General features: G+C 37.0%; 1 protein-coding gene across 1 annotated transcript in view; it reads right to left on the bottom strand.

Annotated features, from left to right (window-relative positions):
• DEK1 (calpain-type cysteine protease family) overlaps positions 1–22059 on the bottom strand; it is a 90200-nt gene that overhangs the window by 1911 nt on the left and 66230 nt on the right. The window contains exons 19-28 of the mRNA XM_089403573.1: positions 4572–4946; positions 4345–4460; positions 3947–4244; positions 2905–3224; positions 2367–2715; positions 1737–2057; positions 1456–1560; positions 1223–1351; positions 713–1093; positions 378–515 (exon numbers count right to left, since the gene is read on the bottom strand). Of these exons, the coding sequence (XP_089259699.1) occupies positions 378–515; positions 713–1093; positions 1223–1351; positions 1456–1560; positions 1737–2057; positions 2367–2715; positions 2905–3224; positions 3947–4244; positions 4345–4460; positions 4572–4946 (2532 nt within the window). The remainder of the gene's footprint in view (positions 1–377; positions 516–712; positions 1094–1222; positions 1352–1455; positions 1561–1736; positions 2058–2366; positions 2716–2904; positions 3225–3946; positions 4245–4344; positions 4461–4571; positions 4947–22059) is intronic.

The raw sequence follows: 22059 nt of genomic DNA, 5'->3' as shown, positions 1-22059 counted from the left end.
GAAAATAAAGGAGGGTTCTTAATACTGAAAATAAGGTGCAAATAAAAACAATGAAGCACACAATAACTAATATTTATATGTACAATGAAAAATGTTGCATGCAAACTCGTATACATAATAAGGACACTGCTCTAAACATGCAACCTTTTGTGAGATTGTGCATGTAGACTACCAAAAGCACATATGAAGAGTGACAGAACGATTTCATATAAGACTTGAGAATAAACAAATAACATAAGAGGAGAATAAAATCCTTATTATAGCCTTAAGAGAATGTGCACTGAAAAAAGGTTCAACTTGAAAAAGTAAGGAAATACACAAGTTCTTCTTGCAAACTATTACCTCTCTTCTAAATTATGCTGGGAAGCAAACAATACCTGAGGAGTGTATTTCAATTTATGTTTTATCCTATCAGTCCACTCAGGTGAAGCATCTGACCATGGACCATTCCACTCAACTTCATTTGCCCAAGGATTCCGTATCTGCACAAGCTTATGACCATCTACCTCACGTACCTGAAAGACAATGGTTGTAATGAGCATTTGTGGAGATCCACAAAAAGCTGTCATTATCAGCTGCCATATCATCATTAATGAAAATAATTTATCACAAATTTTATTTCTACCATCAGTACAATAATCCTAAGTACAATGTGTGTAAGCATGTCAAATTACACACAAACAAAAAGGCACACTTAGAAAGATACAAATACCTGCAATAATGAGTAGGCATGTCCTTGAACAATGCCACTAGAAGACACATGAACATCTGAGCCTGATGGGCTCCCTGCTCCCAGAAGAAACCCTTCCTGCTTGAAACGCAACAACTGAGACCACAGCCTTCCACTGGCAAGATCAAAATGCGCTTGAGAACTTCTCATATCTATTTCTTCACCGGCACCCCCAGTGAGATCTACAAGAGCATCCTGAACAAGACCACCTTCCAGTGCTTCATAAGAGCCGTGTAATTTTGCATAAGCCTTTTCCAAGATTGAGACCCACAACTCATTACCCTTCTTACTAGTGGCAAATGCTGGCCTCCCACGTGATTCACATGGTATCCAGTCATCAACAACTACTGGAACCCATTCTCCCTAGGTATAATCATAAAATATTAAAGTTTTAGCTTGCTGAGTTAAACAGGATAAGTATGATTTCTTTAAGATGTATTTAAAAATTTACATGGTTTGAAGAGCCTCATACAAAGATCCCACCAATCTTACCTGAATGCAGAATCGGACTGTATATACACCTTCCTCATTGTATTGAGGAGTGATAATAACTTCAGATATGCGTGATGCTTCTGTTAACACTGCCACAGCACTCAAGAACCAACAATCACCTAGTCGACCCTGCAAGAGAAATAACAAGAAGGGGAAGTTAATATGAAATAATCATTAAGACATATTATGATCAACCATCATCACTCTTATAAATAGTTAAAAGAAGAAACAACCTGACAGACATCGGAAGGATTAGCTGCTCCTGCAAAAAGACATGGATATAAATCCCCACAATTCTCTTTTACCAATTCATATGAGCGCATCCACTCACTCACAACCTGCAAATAAATTAGAATTCTTTTAACTAATGGAGGTAGAATATGCAGAAGTCCTTCCAGATCTGCGCATCTGTGATAATATGGCCCAGAAACATGGATGCAAAAAATCTAACCACAAGTTTTTGAGTCAACAAAAAAAAAATAGCATTAACTACACATAGAGAGGGCATCCTTGCCTGTAATTTTGCTGTGGGATTTTCTGGGTCTATAAACAAGGATTGATTACTTGGTGGAAACTCCTGATCTGTAAAGTGGGCTTCCCCTCTAGCCATGAGATCTTCTTTAACAGCCAACTCCACAGAACGCATGCGTTGATTTATCTCCTCTTGTGTTTCCATTTTGGGTTTTCTCAACTTTCTTGTAATGTAATCCATATCTAAGGCTAGCCCCTCTCTTTCTGCCCTTCTTCTTCTGCCACTTGAAAACTGCTCATCCCAGTCAACTTCATCTCGCTCATAAAAATCCACATCTGCAGGTTCACTCTCCCATTCCTCAACCTTAACATTTTGCAACATAATTGAATAAGTTCAGAACTCAGATAAATATATCATGTTCATTGAAGTCAGGTGGTTGCAGTCCACCAGACCAGAAACAATAAGAACTAATAAAATAATTTATCCTACAAGATGTTTAAAAGAAAACTCATGCAAATCTAATATCTTCAACGAACCATAAGGTCCAAATAACTTCCAAACTCTCCCAGAAAAAATAGAGGTGATATAACAACATAAATTCAAAAGGAAAACACACATATCTTACAAATTTCTCATGAAGAGAAGAGAGATAAATTGTACATAGATACATACTCTAGGTGATTCACCCCATTGCCAATCATCTTCGGGAAGATCCACCATGTTGTATTCATCGGCACTTGTTGCAGTATATACGGCATTAATTTCATCCTCTGTCAGGCACCTACCCCACAGAAACACGTCCATGATGTGCATCTTTGATTCAGACCCTTCACTATCAGATCTCCCAAAAGCATCCAAGTCCAACGGAGGTCTAATGCCCACCCAAATTTCAGCTCCATCCTGCAGAAGTCCACCATCCACACACAACGGCAACCCGCTTTGATAGTTATCAAAACCCCCATCCAAATAAGTAGCAGCCTCTCCAGCTTCAGCATCAATGGTCACCGTTACAATGTGCCACCTGTATTTCCCATTTGTCATATTTTAGATCTCAACATTGAAATATACAACAAACAAAGAGAACCCATATGTGCCTTAAAAGACAGATTTTAAAACATAAAAAATACAATATTTATAATAGGCGGCAGGAATTACACTTTCAATTTAAAGAAATATGAAAACTATAAAAACCGGTAAAATCAGCCCAAACCTTCCATCCGCAATGCTTGAAGCGCCAATATTCCATTCTTTCGCCACGGTAGTTTGTCTCCCGCCTTTTGTTACCAGTCTTAGGCCAACTTGACCAGCTTCAATACCTTGATCAGAACCTGCAACCAAAATTTCCCAACAAACTTTCTGCTGTGACTCGGTTCCTAGAAGGCAAATTGGTCCAGATTCAGGTTGAATCATGACAGATGCAGAGAACGTGATTTTCTGACTTTGACAAACATTTGGATCTACTAAACCACAGTGCCTTCCTCCTGTCCGAGGCTCATCATCAAGAATGCACACAGCACCGTGAACCCCTGTCTGTCAAGAATAATAAGAAGAGTGTAAAAATTAACCATTTTGAATTGGAAAATATGAAGCAACATCAAAAAATCAGAGAATGTTCATGCAGAAAATACTCCTAAAACATGAAATGCTGTGTATCATGGTTAAATGTTAAAGACTATAGTTTGAAAAATCATGTCTAACGGATGCAGAATCCTCACGCATAGAGTACTTGAAAGCTTAATTTCTAGAAAAAAAAGTTTGACATACAGTGTTATTCCTGTGCATTAACTCTTTGGACTTAAGAATTTCTAAATTTATTTCTATGCTTGACAGATGCTAATTTTATAATTAAAATGTTCAGAAAGAGATAAAAGCAAAGTCAAAAAAATTATCAGCTACTAGAAAAAGGGCAGAGCAGTTTATCGAATAGAAAAGTGGAACTGTTGCCTGCATGGAACCAGATTACCCAAGGCATTTGTCAAGTATATCAATGAAATTCCGTGAGAAATGCCCATAAACACAAGACAATTAAAACATTAATTGTTACATTTTTTGCTAAAATTGATTCAATCAGTATCCACTAGATCTTAAGGGAGTAGCTTCCAAATATTTATTTTCCCAACCTATGTGCATATATTAAAGCAAAGAAATGGGAAAAGCAGGCATATATGCTCTCTCAAAACAGCTGTATATTCATGCAGAAAAAGCAAAAGATGCATCCTGAATTTAGTCCAGCATAGACAATACAAACATACCTGTTCAGCTCGGCGGGCCATCTGTGCTGCAAGAATACGCCGTGCAATGCTAGAAACCTGTTCCCGTGCTCCTGCATCATCCAAAAGTGCATCACCACCAACTGCCCGGACAGCTGCCGCCATCGCAGCTGCCTCTTTGCTTCCTACATTTGGAATAGAGGATATAATGGAAGCTTCCATCTCTTTCCATTTCCGTTCTTCTCTTTCCAATAAAGCTTTCCGCCGCTCTTTCCCTTTCCCTTCCTCTTCTCGCCTTTGCATTAGCAATTCTTCCTCCATCTCCTTTTCTCGAATATAACTAAACAAAGCGAAATTTAATTAGAAATAGGATTAAAAGTACTCTAAAATTAAACTGACTTCGTGTTCCCTTGAGTCTATCTCCATAATATCAATGTTACCTTTCCTGTACAATTTCAAATTGCCTGTGATCTTCAGGCATCCATTTCTTGATTTTCTTAGCACTCAGGTCCGAAAAACCAATACTGTCAAGAAATAGCCGTAGACGAACTTCATCCTATCAAAATGTGAAGACAACTTATTGTTACACCTTTCCAGCATTAACGCACTGAGTAAAACAAACAAGAATTATAGTTAGTTGCAAATGAAAATAGTGGCACAAAGTCACCTGCACTCTTTCTGCTTTTGCTGCTAGACCAAGCAACAGAAGTAAATAGCCACCAAACTTATCCCACATGTACACCCATTCAGTATCAATGGCCTCTTCCAAAGCCAGAATGCGAGCATGAGCACACATTTTTCTTCTGTAACCAACTTCTGAAGATTCATAGAGGTAAGTCAACCCAGATTTTGGCCTGCAAAACCATACCCCTGCAGCAACTTCTTCATTCCTTAAACGTTCACGCAGCTTCATAACATCAGCTCTTGGAAGTACAAAATTGCCAGCCCTGTCTCTAGTAATAGCTGGATCTCCAACCAATAGGGCAGCAGAGCTCGCAGACCTTTGCGGAGCTGAATATGTCCCTGACAAAGCATTTCTAGTCTGCATTTTAATACACAAATTGCATGACATTTATCAGTAACATTGACCTTCTGCAGGTCAAAACAGAAAACATTACCATACTCTTGCTTGCAAAAGCTGAAAAGACTGAAAGAATATAAAGCTGCAGACTACTGATTGTTCGAATAAATTGGCGCATGGATAGAAGAATAGATAAAATGATGCCTGATACTTCCCCATTATGGCATCTTTGGTATATAAGATGCTCATTAATTGCATATAAGCTGTAAGAACAGTGTGCAGTAACACCTCAAAGCTTGATAACTGTGGGGTCGATAGACCATTAAGCCTCACGAGTCACAAGCTAGAAGGGTGAAACACTAAGGATATTTCACAGACTCTTTTGAGATATGATTTGCATGGACAGAATGCAAAATTTGAGTATAAACAATAGATTTAGATATTTTGTCAACAAGATGAAAGGGTTCCCAGTTAAAGGGCATTAAACAAATAATTGGATTCATAAGGTTTCACTTCCAAGTGGATATACATGATGGAAAAACACAAATAAAGAAAAGTTTAAAATTAAACCATGATATATCATAAAACAGTTGTGATAATGCACAAGTACATCAGCATGAAATTCAATCAAATGGATTGGAAAACTAGATGTTTATATCAATGGAGCTGTACCATTTAAATATGTGTTATTAAAGTATTTAAATACAATTGTTTACACCTCAAGGAATTCCAGCAAGAAATCAGCATTAGGAAAAAAATACTCATAAAGCTGCATCTAAAGGCAATCAGCTTTTTGACATACCAGCTGTCACTCAAATAGAGAAAATGTTTACATCGAAGTGGCAATATTAAAAAAAATCTACAAAACATAAGGTCATAATCATATTCCCCCCCAAGACACATCACACCACACATATTTTTAATTTTTTGAATTATAGACTACTTCAAATGCTACCTGATCACTGAACCAGAATCCTACAAAAATTTAAAAACAAGGGAGTGTGAGTAGACGTAAACCTAAATTCTACTGATCTTTAATAAGAGAAAAGATATGTCATTTTTACAGATCAAATTCTTTAGAAACATGTATGTTTATACATCAATATACATTATAAATTTATAAATAATAAATGAATCTATGTATCAAAGCTTTATATAAACACACATATATTTATAGATATTCACGTAGAAATACAACACATAAATAGATCTATATAACCTATATACTGATATCTTTAATTTTCTTTTACGAGTTAACAACATATAAATATGTACAATTATGCTTATGAAAGGTATATGTATCATAGGTATATACACATTCATGGAAGGCATCGCTAGTAAAACCATCACTGTAGATAAATACGCCTCATCTAAGGGGATTCAAACCAGGCATCTGCTCAAATGGAACTAGACAAATGTCCAACAACCTACTGAGCTAACCTCTTGTGCTTAGGTATATGCCTCATATACTCATGTACTTTATAATGACTATCAGTATAGATAATTACAAAACATTAAAAATATCTAATGTTGAGTACATAAATCCTTTTCAAAATTTATTTATATCTATAGAACTAAATTCCATTAATTTATGCAGACAACAGATTCAAACATGTATCTATTTACTGATACAGAATTCTACAGATAATTATAAGTACCAGTGTTGCACGGGAGGCCCCCAGTAGCAAACAACCTAAAGTGCAGTGAACAATATTCAGAAACACATGAAAAGATTTCTCAAGGTAAATGTCATCCACATATACCAACTCAAAGGAAAAGACGAGAGACCTTTGATATATTGATTCAGCCTCTGCATTTAAAAACAAAAGAAATGGCCGATGTCAAATGCTCTGAAATGGATCATTAACAAAGAAATGGCTTTTACTGTTTCAGGTTTAGTGCTTAATTGCAGGTTTAATGGTTGCAACCCCTTGATAAACCTCCCTTATAAGTCTGGCCAAAGCTCTGTGATCAGTGCCATAAAAAGCTGTATGTATTGGAGCTCCATTCATGTGGAGTTAAGGATGCATGCAGAGATTGGGTAAGCATCAAAGAAAAAGACCAAGGGAAAAGACAGCAGAAAAAGGCCAAGGAAAAACACAGAGGTTGAGCTATGTCGAGTGTGGAGCTTTGCAGTCTGGACCATATGGAGGAATGGAACTAGGAGCAGTGGAGCTTACCTTCACATTCCGCACTTCACATAAAGCTAAGGTAAGTCTAAAGTCTAAACATGTGAAAAAAAACGCACAGGGACACAAGCATGCAGAGCAAGGGGCTCGTTTGACAGACACATACATTTCAACCCAATGCTAAAGAGAGGACCTCTGCCCACAGACCAAAGAAAGATGAACAGCCCAAAAACTTGGCCTACATAGACAACAACATGACCACAAAGGTCAGTGACATGAATATACTATAGCCAACAAACGTGCAGATGCCATGTGGCATTCATGATGGTAAAAGTAACCCTAAAACAAGAATTGCACTACAAAATCTCCATTACAGAAACTGATGAAAAGATGTAATAAAGACGTACATTGGATCCTCGGAGACAAGAAGGGGGTTCCTAGATCCAAATTGGCATGAGAACTCTAAGACTTCGGAAACTAGTGGCGAAAGTAAGAAGATAAAAGACTCAGAACAAGTTTGTTAATAGATCAAGACAACATAAGGGAGTGCGAGCATGTCCACAAGGAACAAAGATTGTATCAGAGCAAACTGCAATCCAACACAGCGAAAACAGTCCGAATACACATCTTTAACTAAGAGTGCAATGCTCTTATTTCTGATCATGCTGGAGCATCAAAAAAGCCAAACAAAGATCATTTCGTGTTGGATTTTCCCAAATGGGTTTCCAGGGTAAAATCTGTGTTCTTACTATGTATGTGATTGAATTCTTTAGCCGTTTTCTCCATTTAAATTACAGTCTGCAAGCATAGGCTGAGCAATTACAGATCAGTTGATTCTGTCTGAGAATCTGAATTCTATACTATCAAAACATCCTAAAAACTAACTAGTCAAATATTATGGGTTGAGAAAAGAAGGGCTGGCTATAACAAACACTGTAAATATAACAGTTCAAATCAGTGTTTCTAGGACTCAAGAAACAGTGGCCATCAAGGGAAACCATGAGAACAGAAGGAATTTTGAAGTGGCAATGCATCACTAGGTATATCCCACGAGCAGGAGCTATTCTGGAGTGGAAACCTTGCAGTGCCCCCCTGGGTCACTGGTTCAAACTAATGACACTTGGGTCACAAAAATTCAAACATATATAGTTTTCTAAAATGTTCCCTCTAAATTTAGAGTTTCAATTATACCTACTCGATTGTGGAATATAAAAGATAGCAGTGTATGCACAAAAGTGATGAATCCTAAAGTAATTGGAACCTTGTCTTTGAACATCGTTCAAACTGTCTTGGAATCTAATATTTAAATTCATTAAATATCAAACAAAAACAAACCAATTCCAAAAAAATTGAATTACCCAGTTCGCACAATGCCATGGAAAAATTACACAACATAGACAAGGAATGTAAAACAAAATATTATAAGAGAAAGAAAGATAAGTTTCATTCCACCTTCAATATGGTGACTGTCGATAATACGAAGGAAACAATGTGTTGAAAAAATGGGTAGCTATGGTCAGTATTTTCATTGGCAATTAATGGAGAAAATCCATATTTTCAAGTTTGACCAAGTCGGCCTCAAGAAGGGTGAAAAGGCACCTCCTCAACCACATATAAATATGACTCTGTTGGTGCTCATTTTGGTATCTCACCACACATCAATTTTATCTGAAAATTGCAGAAGTTCATCCACACATGCAAAGGAGTGAAGGAGACATTTCAGACCAGCTTTGACCAGCTTCTTTCTATCTGTTTGACTTGTGTTGACTTGGGCTAGTTTACTTCTGCTTTGACCGAGCTCTTTGACTGTCTTGAAGGCCAAGCATTTCAGGAAGACTTTGACTCTGTTTCACCACATATTCATCTATGTTCTGGTCAGGTTGACCACAAGTCAAACCTATGACTTTGACCAAAGATTTCAGGATTTCTTTGACTGAGGTTTGACTGTCTTCAACAGGCCGCAATTCAGCCCCTTCTGTTGCAGATCAAACTTTGCCCAAAATTGACTCTCTCTCTCTTCATTGACTGCATTGACTTTGCTATTTGTTGAGGTCATATTTGGAATCTTGTTGGAATACTTTGATGTACCATTGATGAACAGAATTTCTCTCTCATAAGGAAAGATTGGTTGGGTATCCCCTTGTGGGTTTTGCCCTGGCTGTGAGCCTAATTTCTGGTCTCTTGTCTCTTGTTCTACTGTTTACTGTGATCGCTATTCCTCTATTGACTGAGGTTTGCTTCTCTTCCACAGGTTGAAATTCAGCCCCTTCTGTTGCAGATCAGACTTTGACCAGAATTGACTCTCTCTCTTCGTTGACTGGTTTGACATGCTATTTGTTGAGGCCAAACTTGGAATCTTCTTGGAATATTTTGATGTACTATTGATCAACAGAATTTCTCTCTCATAAGGAAAGATTGGTTGGGTGTTGCCCTGGCTATGAGCCTAATTTCTGTTGTCTCGTCCCTCGTTCTACTGTTTACTGTGATCTCTATGCTCTATTGACAAATGTGAATGGCTGAAGTTTTTCATGTATAGTACAAGAAGTCTAATTGAATCATTAGTAGTTATCAAATTTGAAAAACTATACTAGTCTTGAATGAACTAGTAAATCAACACAATGTGCCATACAAAATTATCATATGGCTACTTTATTAACTAATCATAACCTAAGACAAAAGCCCAAACAGACACCATGAGAGAAGCCACAGATTTCAATTGTAGAATCCCTGCAGAAACTAAAGTTGAGGTGGACGACATGGAACAGGTGATCAAGAGGTACCAAGATCCTCAAACTTATTAAGCTCTATTGGATGAATAAGGCCTTCATAGCTCTAAGGTGGTGGACAAGAAAGCCATTCAACAGCAAGCTATCATGCAAAATCTGAATATTATATACCAAAAATGTGATCCACTATACAGAAAGGTCTTTAATGTTAATATCAATGTCAACAACTATGCAGACACCAAAAGCAACTTAACAGATGACACATTCCAAGTTCCATCCTTTGCAGGAACTCCCTCAAATTCTATTATATCAGATGAGGAACTTGATGATCAAAGGAGAAGACACTATTGGCATAAACTGGAGCATTGGCCTGGGGCTAAACCCCTTTCTTTGTCTTTGTCAAGACAGAGGAGGAGCAACAGCAGCCCCATCAAACACTTGTCACGTGTTTTTTTCTGATACCAACAGGATAGTTAAGATTAAGTTTAGGTTTTTAGCCATTTTGGAAAACCATCAAAAATTTTGTAAAGCGAAAACAATTATCCTCCAGTACTGTTATTGTGCTGGATTTAGACGGCATGCTACAGAGTTATGTTTCTACTCTATTTTGTGACATATTAATACTGATCCCACCTAGATTACCAAAAAAAAATGAATCATAACCTAACATATCAATAACTTAACATTAAGTTTGGCATTGCTACTTAAGTCACTTTAGTACTAACCTAAAGTACAATGTAGCTTTATTATATGACCATTATAATACACTTACTCAATGGTCATATGGAAAGGAAATATTTGCACTCGAATGCAAATTTATCTGGACCAAACATGTCAAAAATGTTTGCCTCCTGAACGCACTCCAAAAATCAGATTTTGAGTTTGTCACCAAATGAACAAAATTGTTGATTGCATGACACATATTACCAAAATGGCTAATCAACAATAACACCATAACAACCCCTTCCAAGTCAACAACTCTTCAATCAGATGAGTCAATGTTTGCTGAAAATTTCAACCTAACAACACAGATGTAGAAGCTGATTTATACTTTGAAAAGCCATAATTGTCCACTCCTAGGTACAAAACTAACATGAAAATCATGAAACAGGGCTTTGAAGCGTGACATAAGATTACTCATAGTCTCATCCACACCTACAACTTATACTTTTTATGGCTGATCCACAATCACATGCATCTGATTCTATGGCCTCCTTACATCCATTCCCCAATCATATTGTTTTCCATAGTTGGAATTAATATAGATACATCCATCTCTTATACGTCCACTTTGATATCTATTGATTAACTCTTCCTCATGTCTCCAGGCATCCCACCTCCTCCTCTAGCTTTTCTCTCTTTATATCTTCAAGCCTTCTACTTTCTCCTGCATCACTGGATTGTGGGAACTCTACAAACCACCCACACTCCTGTTGAAATATGTAACTAGGTTCGGTCTTCATAATGGCATATGTAATTGTGATTTTATGTATTTAATTAAAAGAGAAAAATAAATTTATTATTTGTATTCTTAAGGCATAGGTTTCATGCTCTAGGGAAATTTATTTTTAGGTCAAGCACCCATTGAGTGCTTCTAGGTTTGTCATAAAGTCAATTGAGTCATTGTCATGTATTGAAGACCCATTTGAGCATGTTACATATTGGAAAGAAAAAATTATTGAGTCAAAATAAAGTCAAGAGACCCCCTTCAACACCTCGTCATGGAACAAAGATCAAGTTGGCCTACATGAAGGCACAAGTCCACCTCAATATAGCAATTTGTACCCCTCACAAGCTTATAAATAAGAAGAAATTCGACCTCATTTGCACACTCACTCAAGAAAGTTCAATCTCATCATTATAGAAGCTAGAAAAGGACAAAAGAGAAGAACAAGATCAAGATCGAAGTTTTTGGGCCTCTTGCTCTCTCTCTCTTTCATTAGGGTTTCTAAAGTTTCTGGGCTAGACGAAATTCTGAAGTTGCATTGAAGTTGTGAAGATGCAAGGTCGAAGCTATGAAGATGCAAGGTCGATGTTGTGACGCTGCAAGTTTGAAGTTGTGAAGCTACCTCTAGAACAAAGATGTGAAGTTGTTAGGTCGAAGTTGTTGACATTGCATCAAGGTCAAAGTTGTGAAACTGCTAGGTCGAAGTTGGTGAAACTGCTAGGTCGAAGTTGCAGAAATTATTGTTGGGGTCGAAGTTGCTGAAGAAGTTGCTGGAAGGTCGAAGTTTGGAAGTTGTGTAAGGAAAGCTCATCAAATAGGAAGGATGACTCGGTCTTGGAGGGTCAAGGGTGATAGGTCTTGGAATTCGTCAATTGATGTTCTATAAGAAGAGAAGAATTCTCGTGGATTTTCCTCTCAGTAGAGAGGTTTTGGCCCTCGCTGGTCGCTTATATCTTGTGTCCTATTGTCTCATTGTTCTTTATGATTTGGTAGTTGTTTGATGATAGTGAACACTAATAATAATAAGAAAAGAACAAGTTAATCAAGTAAACTAAAAATGCATCACCAACAGTTATCGAAGTAATAGAAATCACCTACTCTTGTTGCCCCCTAGATTTCTCAACATGGTTTCAAAGCTAAAGTGACTACATCAAGAAATGCAACACAAAGAAGGATACTCTAGGGTCCAAGTATAAAGAGATCATCTTGGAAACATCAAGAGCATCAATCATCAAGAAGAACTAACCCTCTAATCATATTGAAAGGGAATAATTAAGAGCATTAAAGAAGACCTCAAAACCGTAGCTCATCCAAAGAAGGGTTCCACACTTTAAGTGTTCTTAGGAAACTCACACATTCTACATGTGAAAATTCCTCAACAAGAACCCCTACTGCTTCAACTAATGATATTATTCCTATTTGTTAAAATCCTTCGGCAAATATCGTAATACATACACTGCAGCCTTCACTTAATTAAATTATAAGCCGAAACAAGATACTGAGCAAAAAAGAAAATACAACACTGTAGACACCATTATTTTTGGACAAATGTCCTCGGAAAAACCCAATCCGGAAAAATCGGTACAAAAGTTTTGAGGGTTTATTATTATTAAGCAGTAGCAAATTCTAAATACATCTCTGAATTCCTCTCAAGTTATTCAGCTACAGAGAGAGAAATACTGGCAAAAAGATTTGTGAGATTACCTCAAACTATCACTGGAAATCCTGGTTGATCTAGCCCTAGAATGATTTCCCCAAGCATTTCTGGCTGCCTCTGTGCAGTATCTGTGTCGGCCCAACGTCATGCTCTTTGGGGACAGCGTCAATCCTCCAGTTGGTCGACTTGCTGCCTAGGAGATTCGATTTCTGCTTCCCGGTCTCACACCTCGGCTCCCAGCTTCTAAAACTCGAATTCCCTCTACAAATTCCAGACTCCCTCTTGGCTTCTACACTGCCTCTGCATGGCTTTGCATCAACCCCTCTGGCTCAGCGCTGCCACCGTTGGATTACTCTCTGCCTCTCTCTGTTGATGATTCTTCGGCTGAGAAAATCACTCTCTCTGGGCGTTATCCTTGCCCCTCAACTGCAAGAAATCTCCTCAGTCGAATTTCCTCCTGAGAACATCTCACTTCAAAAATTCGATCCCTTGATATCTCTCGGTGTATTTTCCAAATGACCCTCAAGCGCCTTCTTATATCTTTCTGTTGGAAAACCAACAGCCTAGATTAACTCCTAATCAAAGGCTCGAATCATTTTGGCTTGATCTTTGTCTTCTTCTAGAAGTTACACCCACAATTAAGATTAATACCCATTAATATTTTAATTTTCTTAAGTTTAGACTTAAGAACTCCATTAAAAATATTAATTATTTTAATAAAATCGTTTCTGGGTGGAATTTCCCAACACGCTTTCTGGGTTCTTTGGAATACATGTGCACAAGCCTCCCTGCAAAATTTGAGGCCTAAAGCACATGTGATGCTACCTCAAATCAACACTACAATCATTATCATAAGGAAAGAAGAGCTCAACAGTTTTGGGTTTGTTTTTCTGGGCTATATTCTCCACATGTGCGAAATATTAAGACATCCTTCTGCAACAGCAAGTATCGAATTCCAACCACCATCAAGGATCAAGTTTTGTGCCAAGAAAGGTCTCATTTGCAAAATAACAATAAAAAGAAGTCAAGCGAAGTAGAAAGGAGGCAAATTTGTCCATCTTCTAGCTACACGTGTGAACTAGGGCTACTGCAGAAAAGGTTGAAATTCCATAATTGCTACAACAAGCCGAAATTTTGACGAAGGGCTGAAATTTGAGGTTGTGAAACAAGTTTAACTAGCGTTGTACTGAAGTAAGAAAAGCAAAAAAAAACAATGTCATCATCATCAAGGAATCAATGTGATCTCCCTTTGAGCCAAGGATCACTTTTGAAGAAAGACATGTTCTCCGAGAGACATCTTCTATTATCTACATCATCATCAAAATCAAGAAGGCATAAAGTTGTCAAGTGAAGATGAATATCTTCACTTAACAAGTATTTTTATATCTATATTTGAATATGTCAAAATGACTTCATATTCCAAGGAGAGCAACAAATTAGTTGGGTCATCAAACTTTCTTGCAAGGGAGAAGAGGATAGATTTTATCCTCATAGAAAATAAAGTCGTTGATAATTTTAAGGGTTTAATTGTTGAAATGCCAAAGCTCAAGCTCTAAAAGATGAAGAGATCAAAAGGAGGAGGAATAGCCTCATACTTTATGAGGGTATCAGAAATAAGAGACCAACTCCCAAAGTGTGGGTCTGACAAGGAATTGACTACCATCGTGCTCAATGCACTACCAGAGGAATCGAGCAACTTCACATCAAGCATCTATGGGAAGAAGGAAGCTACTCCATTGAATGAACTATGGTCATTGTGCAAAATCAGAGAAACAAGTTTGAAGGAAAAAATCGATGTAAGATCAAGCGAGCAAGCTCAAGCATTTGCTACCATGGCTAGAAAAAAAGGGAAATTTGGGAAGCTTGGTCCTTAGAAAAAGAAGAAGAACATGTCGAAGGTTCAATGTTATGGTTGTCATGAATATGGGCACTACAAGAGAGATTGTCCAAAGCTCAAGAAGGATAACAACAAAAGAGGAAGGTAAGAAGCCCACATCACTGAAAAAGTGGAAGATGTTGAAAAGAATAAATTCAAGGAGGAAGTAAAACATCTCTACTATGATTGAGATAGTCTTCCTCACCTAGTTCTTTTCAAGTTTATGTTTCAAGTTTTATGTAGTAAAGTATAACTATCATGGTTGGAATCATTAGAAGCATGATAGGATGCATCATGTTAGGAGATGGCATCATAGAAGCACACGATTGAAAGCAAGATCTTGTAACATCATCAAAAAGAAGCATGAAAGATCGTTGAAATATAAGTCTATGGTTATCACCTATAGAAGGATGTAGCTCTTGGTAACCTCATTAGAAGCATAAGTAGTACTTATGGGAAAAAGAAAGTCATCTAGTATAGAGCTCATCATTCATCATTCAAAAGGAGCATTTGCAGGATGAGGATGATAAAGATCCTCCGCTGGAATCTCCATTGGAATGCTCACCTACTGGAAGAAGCGTCTCGCCAAGATATCCAACTTGTATGGGATTCATGGGATGATCGTATGATGTCAAAAGAACTGAAGCAGGTCAAGGGATTGAAGTTCTTTCAATCAAGGAAGGAAGTCTAGATGACCAAAAGAAAAAGATGAGGTATGTATGATTATACTTGATAAAATAGAGTCATGTCATATGGTTGAAGATATCATGAATGAGTGCTCTACCACAAGAGCATGATCAAAAGAAAGGATCTCCTCCTGTGAAAGGATGCATGAAAGCATGGTTCACACATTGACTAGATGAAATCAACATAATATGTTCTCATATGAAATATGACGTGGTTGACAAAGTCGAAGGAACTATGATTGGAAGTTTCTGGGAGCAAATGTTTGAATAAAGAAAGGATGAGATCGTAAAAAATGCAACTATGGAGAAGGCAATCAACATCCAAGTACTAGAATATTTGACTATGATATCTCCATGGGAAAGATATGAAGATCATGATAAAGTTGAAAACAAAAAGAGACCCTTGACGTTGTATATATTTTTGGAGATGTGTCAATATATATGCAGCGTGTTGATGCAAACACGAAGATGTCATGATGAAAGACCATCACAAAGGTATTTTTGATTTAATGTTCATTTTCTATTTTTGAACAATATCTAGATGGGCTAACGCAGGGCTACCAAAGGAAGAGTTGTAATGTTATTTACAACTGACACTCATGGGGTAGGATGAAAGATCCTAACGGAAACATGATGCGAAGAAGGTAGCAAGGTATGAAGGAAATGTCAGATATGGACTAATGGATCACTTTCCAAATAAAGAAAGGATGACATGACTTACATGATTCATGAATGAAAGTGATGGATGGTTGATGCCCTACGAAGAATTCCCAAAAAGATGAAGACTCCTGATAAAGAAAAAGAAGTTCATGGCATCAAAAGGAGGAGTTATTCAAGCAGTTGGTTGTCCCATGATATCCACCTAAAGAGCTAATGGAAGAAAGTCCCTAATAAAGATGGAGCTTGGTGAAGTCCTTGATAAAGAGGGAGCTTGGGTACATGGGTTTATTCCTTTTATAGGAATGGGTACATTCCTTCACTGGAATGAGCATATCCCCCCTAATTGAGAGGGAGAGATAGACACATCATTCTTGTCTTCACCTGGGAAGATAGAATTGAGGATTGGGTAAGCATCTAGCATCCAATATTCTTTGAGGATGTGGTAGGACATCCAAGATAAGAGTAGTCGTAGAGGACCGATATTCTTTGAAGATTGGGAATCCAAGATAATAATAGTCATAGTGGAACATACTCTGAGAGAACCTGGATGGGGTATGTTCGGAGAGATATAATGATGAAGGTGTATATAAATCATTGGTCTCGCCAGCATTGTGAATTGATCTTGTGGAGAGATAGAGTTGTTAGTCAAGGCCTTGTTATGTGACAATGCTGGATGATATGATGTTATACAGATGGGTTACCAATCCAACTCTTATTTGGAGAATTCTTCGGATTGAGAATGTCCGAGTACCTTGTATGGATTATGAATACCTCCCTATTTAAGACAGAGTGTTGAAATATGCAACTAGATTCGGTCTTCACAATGGCATATGTAATCGTGATTTTATGGATATAATGAAAAGAGTTAAATAAATTTATTATTTGTATTCTTGAGACATTGTTTTCATGCTCAATGGAAATTTTTATATAGGTCAAGCACCCATTGAGTGCTTGTAGTTTTTTCATAATGTCAATTGAGACATTGTCATATATTGAAGACTAATTTAGGCATGTTACAAATTGTAAAGAAAAAATTATTGAGTCATAAGACCCTCCAAGACCTCGTCATGGCACAAAGATCAAGTCGGCCTACATGAAGGGGCAGGTTGGCCTAAAGATAGTAATTCGTACCCCTCACAAGCCTCTAAATAAGAAGGAATTCGACCCCATTTGCACACTCACTCAAGCAAGTTCGATCTCCTCAAGATAGAAGTTGGAAAAGGGCGAAAAAGAACAAGAAGATCAAGAATTTTTTGGGCCTCTCTCCCTCTCTTTCGTTAGGGTTTCTACAATTTCTGGGCTAGACGAAATTCTAAAGTTGCATCAAAGTTGTGAAGCTACAAGGTCAAAGTTGTGAAGCTGCAAGGTCGAAGCTGTGATGTTGCCTCTAGATCAAAGTTGTGAAGTTGTTAGGTCGACACTGTTGAAGTTGCATCAAGGTTGAAGTTTTTAAGTTTCTAGGTCGAGGTTGTTGAAGTTGCTAGGTCAAAGTTGCAGAAAATATTGTTGGGGTTGAAGTTGCTCGAGAAGTTGTTGTAAGGTCGAAGTTTGGAAGTTGTGTAAGGAAAGCTCATCAAGAAGGAAGGGTGACTTGGTCTTGGAGGGTCTTGGTCAAGGGTCATAGCCTCATAGGTCTTGAAATTCGTTAATTGAAGTTTTATAAGAAGAGAAGGATTCTTGTGGATTTTCCTCTCAGTTGGAGAGGTTTTGGCCCTGGTTGATCGCCTATGTCTTGTATCCTATTGTCTCATTGTTCTTTATGATTTGGTAGTTGTTTGATGATAGAGAACACTAATAATAATAATAAAAGAAGAAGTTAATCAAGTAAAGTAAAAATACATCACAAGCAGTTATCAAAGTAAGAGAAATCACCTACACTTGGTGCCCCCTAGGTTTCTCAATACCTTTGTCATTGTCATTGGATTGTGGGGGCTCACCTGCCCCTTGTGCTACCTGGGTACCATCATTGTTTTTTTGCAGGTTTACTGATTTATCAGCACCAAACCAACCATCATAATAATCTAAAATTACATTTGTGCAGGTTTGCAGGTTTATCAACCTCAAACCAATCATCATCAATCTGATTCAAATCTAAACTTCCATTGATTCTAAAATCCATGATCACAACAAACTATTTCTGCAATTATCCACCAAGCCATATGCTTTCCTTTCGTTAACACACCCAAAAAATAACAATTTCATACATTTGGCATCATCATTCCCAATTAGACCAAATATTTTTTGAGAGTTTATCTTTGGATTCTCATTTATCCAAGCACCCTCATGTTTGACTTATATAAAATTATTTTTGGGACTCCCATTCAACAAACATATTTCTGTATTCATTGCTTATCCTGCAACATCTTCTTCATCATGTCTAAAACTATATTACTCCACCACCTTCTATCATCTCTTTTCTTGCCTCCAAACCACTCCTTTCCTACAAAAATCAGCAAAAATATCAAATTGTTTGCCACTATAGAACTGAACTTTTATCTTCCTGCCACATTCTGTTTCTATCATTACATCACCTTGAACTTTTTTAAAAGCTTTGAAAGCATCTATCTCTTGCTTAATAAAGAAGACCCGTGATTGTTCTAAAAAAATCAACAAGGAGAAAAAATGCCTTGCACAACATAATCGGTGTTCTTAGAAGACCACAAACTTCAATTCATATGAGGTCCAATGCTCTGCCTGCTCCCATGTCAATAGCTTCCTTGTGTTGTTTACCAATCAAGTATATGGTACCCATCTTCCTTTTCTCTCCAACATATCAGATAAACCATCAACCATCTTGAACATAATTAGAAAGCGACAATGCTGAAAACACACATTCCCACATATTTGATGCCAAAGTACATTAGACAAAGTTGTCCCTAGTATCACCCATTTTCTTCATTTGCGACTCTTATATTGTTGTCTATCACACTTAAATTTTTTATCACTGCAATAATGACAATAATGATCCCAGATTCCCAATAAACTCTAGCCCCTATTTCCACATATAATCACTTGTTTATATCATCAATCAATTTCATAAAAAAAAATTGTTTTGAAAAATCTGTCCAGGCCCAAGAACATATATAAACTCAAATTACATCAACCAACTTGATGATCCACAACAAACTCTCTTCTGATATTTCCACAAAATTAATAATTTTCGAAATCAGAATAATTGTTCTTCTTACATGTTGGTCTGAGGTTAAGTTTGTTTTACTGATTACGTCATCTCTAAAGTCATCTCATTGATTTGAGGTCAACCCTGTTAAACTCTAACAAGTTGGCCCTTGAACTCTTATGTAATGTGACATACAACACGTACATGTCTTGCAACATCAATCCTATTTGACTCAACAATGTCCCTAAACAACACACACGCTATAAACACTTTTGAAACTTGTGAACCTGTTTCTGTCTGTAAAGTTAGCCCCTATAAGCAACCTGTTAAAGTCTACAAACTCAGACGACTTGTAACTACTTGTAAACTTGGCATGTTCACTATGAACAATATCATATACCTTCTTAAACAGCACTCGACTCATTTCATCTCACTATTACAAGTCTCAATTCATGCCCCCATGAAATATAAACATTTATCAATATGAATTTCAAAAATTCATATTAAAATACCCCAAGGCCAACCTGTGTATAAATATTTAACTCTTCCCTTCGGTCAGCCTCAAGCTTCATCCTCCTCAACTTGGTGCTTGCTCTTTTAATTTTTGTAAAAACTCTTCTTGTGTGTGAGCAGTCCTTCAGTTCGTCTTTTATTAGTGCAATCCCCAGGTCTTCACCAGCACTACTTGGCTTCTTATCACAATGGCTTATAGATACCATGTCGAAAAAATAACATGAACATAGACAAAACAAAAAAGCAAATATCTGCTTCACTCCATGTTCAATATGGTGGATGTCAACAAAAATATAAGGGAAACAATGTATTAGTAAAATTATTATGTGCAAACATTTTATTAACTAATCATAATCTAACCTATTGATAACTCAATATTATTAATAACTAAACATTAATTATGACATGTGACTAAAGCCACTTTATTACTAACCTAAGATACAAAGGAACTTTACTATATGACCAATATGATACGCTAACTCACCCCGTGTCCAACAAGGAAGCCTACACCACATACAACTAACGAGACAATGAATACAAACCAAAACATAGTAAACAGAAGAAAGATACGCTTCATTCCATCTTCAATATGGTGGATGTTGACACAGAAGGAAAACAATGTCCTATACAAAAACAGCATCCAAGTACTTTACTAATCATAACCTAACCTATTAATAACTTAACATTAATTATGTGTCAATGACACATGACTAAATTCATTTTATTAAGAATCTCAAGTACAAGGTAACCTTTTATATGACCATTATGATATTCCAACTCTCAACACCACATTAAAAAAGGAGGACTGCAAAAAAAAATATGTCCCACCGAAATATTTGAATAAGCAAATTGATAAAGCTCTAATATTCAACCAATATTTTGTACCAATATAAATTTCCCAACAAAACAAGCATTTTAGTCTTACTTGCAATAGGTTACAATTCACTGTGTTTGCCTCTCCTTTTTCCCTAAACATCGTCAACATGAAAGAATCAAATTATCTAACGTACATTTCAAAAACACTATAAATAAGATTCCGTTAAATAGCATTTAACCCTACCTTCCTTACAACTGAAGGTAATTTAAAAGTTAGATCATAACTCTGAAAAACAAATCGTTTTACCCCCAACAAATTATTTTCATAACCCATTTCAAGCATGAAAGTTCATCATTCAATTACTTAATGTTAACAGAGCCAAACAACTCCTACTTGGACTATGAGTTACATTACAAATATTTGAAATTGATAGAAAATATAAAATTGCTGAGAATTAGGATGTTATCAAAGGGTAAGCTTTCCTTCTTTAACTTGTGGAAATCCACGAGTGCCATTTTGGTCATGTTGAATTTGTAATTATGGTCAGTTTTCATAATGCATATTTGGCCACATGATGTATTACAGTATTTGCATTGATTATTGTAAAACATATTTTAAATGATCGAGTTGAAGAAAAATATATTTTGAGTCAAAGTCCCATTGCGACTTTAAAAAAAAAAAAAAAAAATGAGTTTGAAATTTAAATTTTTGGCTCCAAGGTTGTCAAGTCGGCCTCACAACAAGTCAAGTCAGCCCAAGGCAAAGGACACACCCATTCAACCCAGCAAATCGCTATATTAAAAAAAAGCTTGACCTCATTCTCTTGGCACCAATTCGCACTTTCTTGTGAAGACAGTTTCTCGGGACCTAGAGAAGTTCAAGAAGGACGAGGAAGAAAAAGGAAACAAATTAGCTCTCTCTTTCTCTCTCTCAAGCTCGCACGTGTGGATAGTCTCTTCTTCTTCTAGTTCGCAGTTTTTTTTTCGCCAGCTTTGTTGCGGGGGGCGGGGGGGGGCAAAATTTTGGACAGTTGCAGGGGCCGAATGTCTAGGGTAATTGGCAGCTGCAGGAGGGTAAAAACTCTGTTTCAGATCAGGCAGAGCAAAATTCTGGATCAGATTGGGGCGCTTGACTTGGATGGGTTGACCAAGCTTGACCATAGATCTAGGTGTGTCTCTTGTTAAAGAGAAAAATTTCTCTATTGAAAATGTTGCTAGGATTTTCCCCTTGGTAGGTTTTCCCAGGGTAAACCTTGTCTTCTCTTTGTGCATTATGATCTCTACTGTTCTACTGTTCTTGTATGGTTGAATTTCTAAAGTATAATTGTTGAAAGATATATTGGAATAATTTAAAAAGAAGATCAACATCAAAAGTGATTATTGCATGTCTAAAATATTGTGCTGGTTTATATTGCACTTAGAAAGTCAACATGGTACCAGAGCTTTGGTGAAGGAAGCAACACATAGATCACCTTTGAAGAAACCCTTAATTGAGATCACTCTTAT

Source organism: Pinus tabuliformis, chromosome 2_1 (assembly GCF_031772625.1).
Source record: "Pinus tabuliformis cultivar Carrire ecotype Pingquan chromosome 2_1, CPIR1, whole genome shotgun sequence".
In the NCBI taxonomy this organism is placed as follows: Eukaryota; Viridiplantae; Streptophyta; class Pinopsida; order Pinales; family Pinaceae; genus Pinus; species Pinus tabuliformis.
This window is presented reverse-complemented; position numbering and strand designations above follow the sequence as displayed.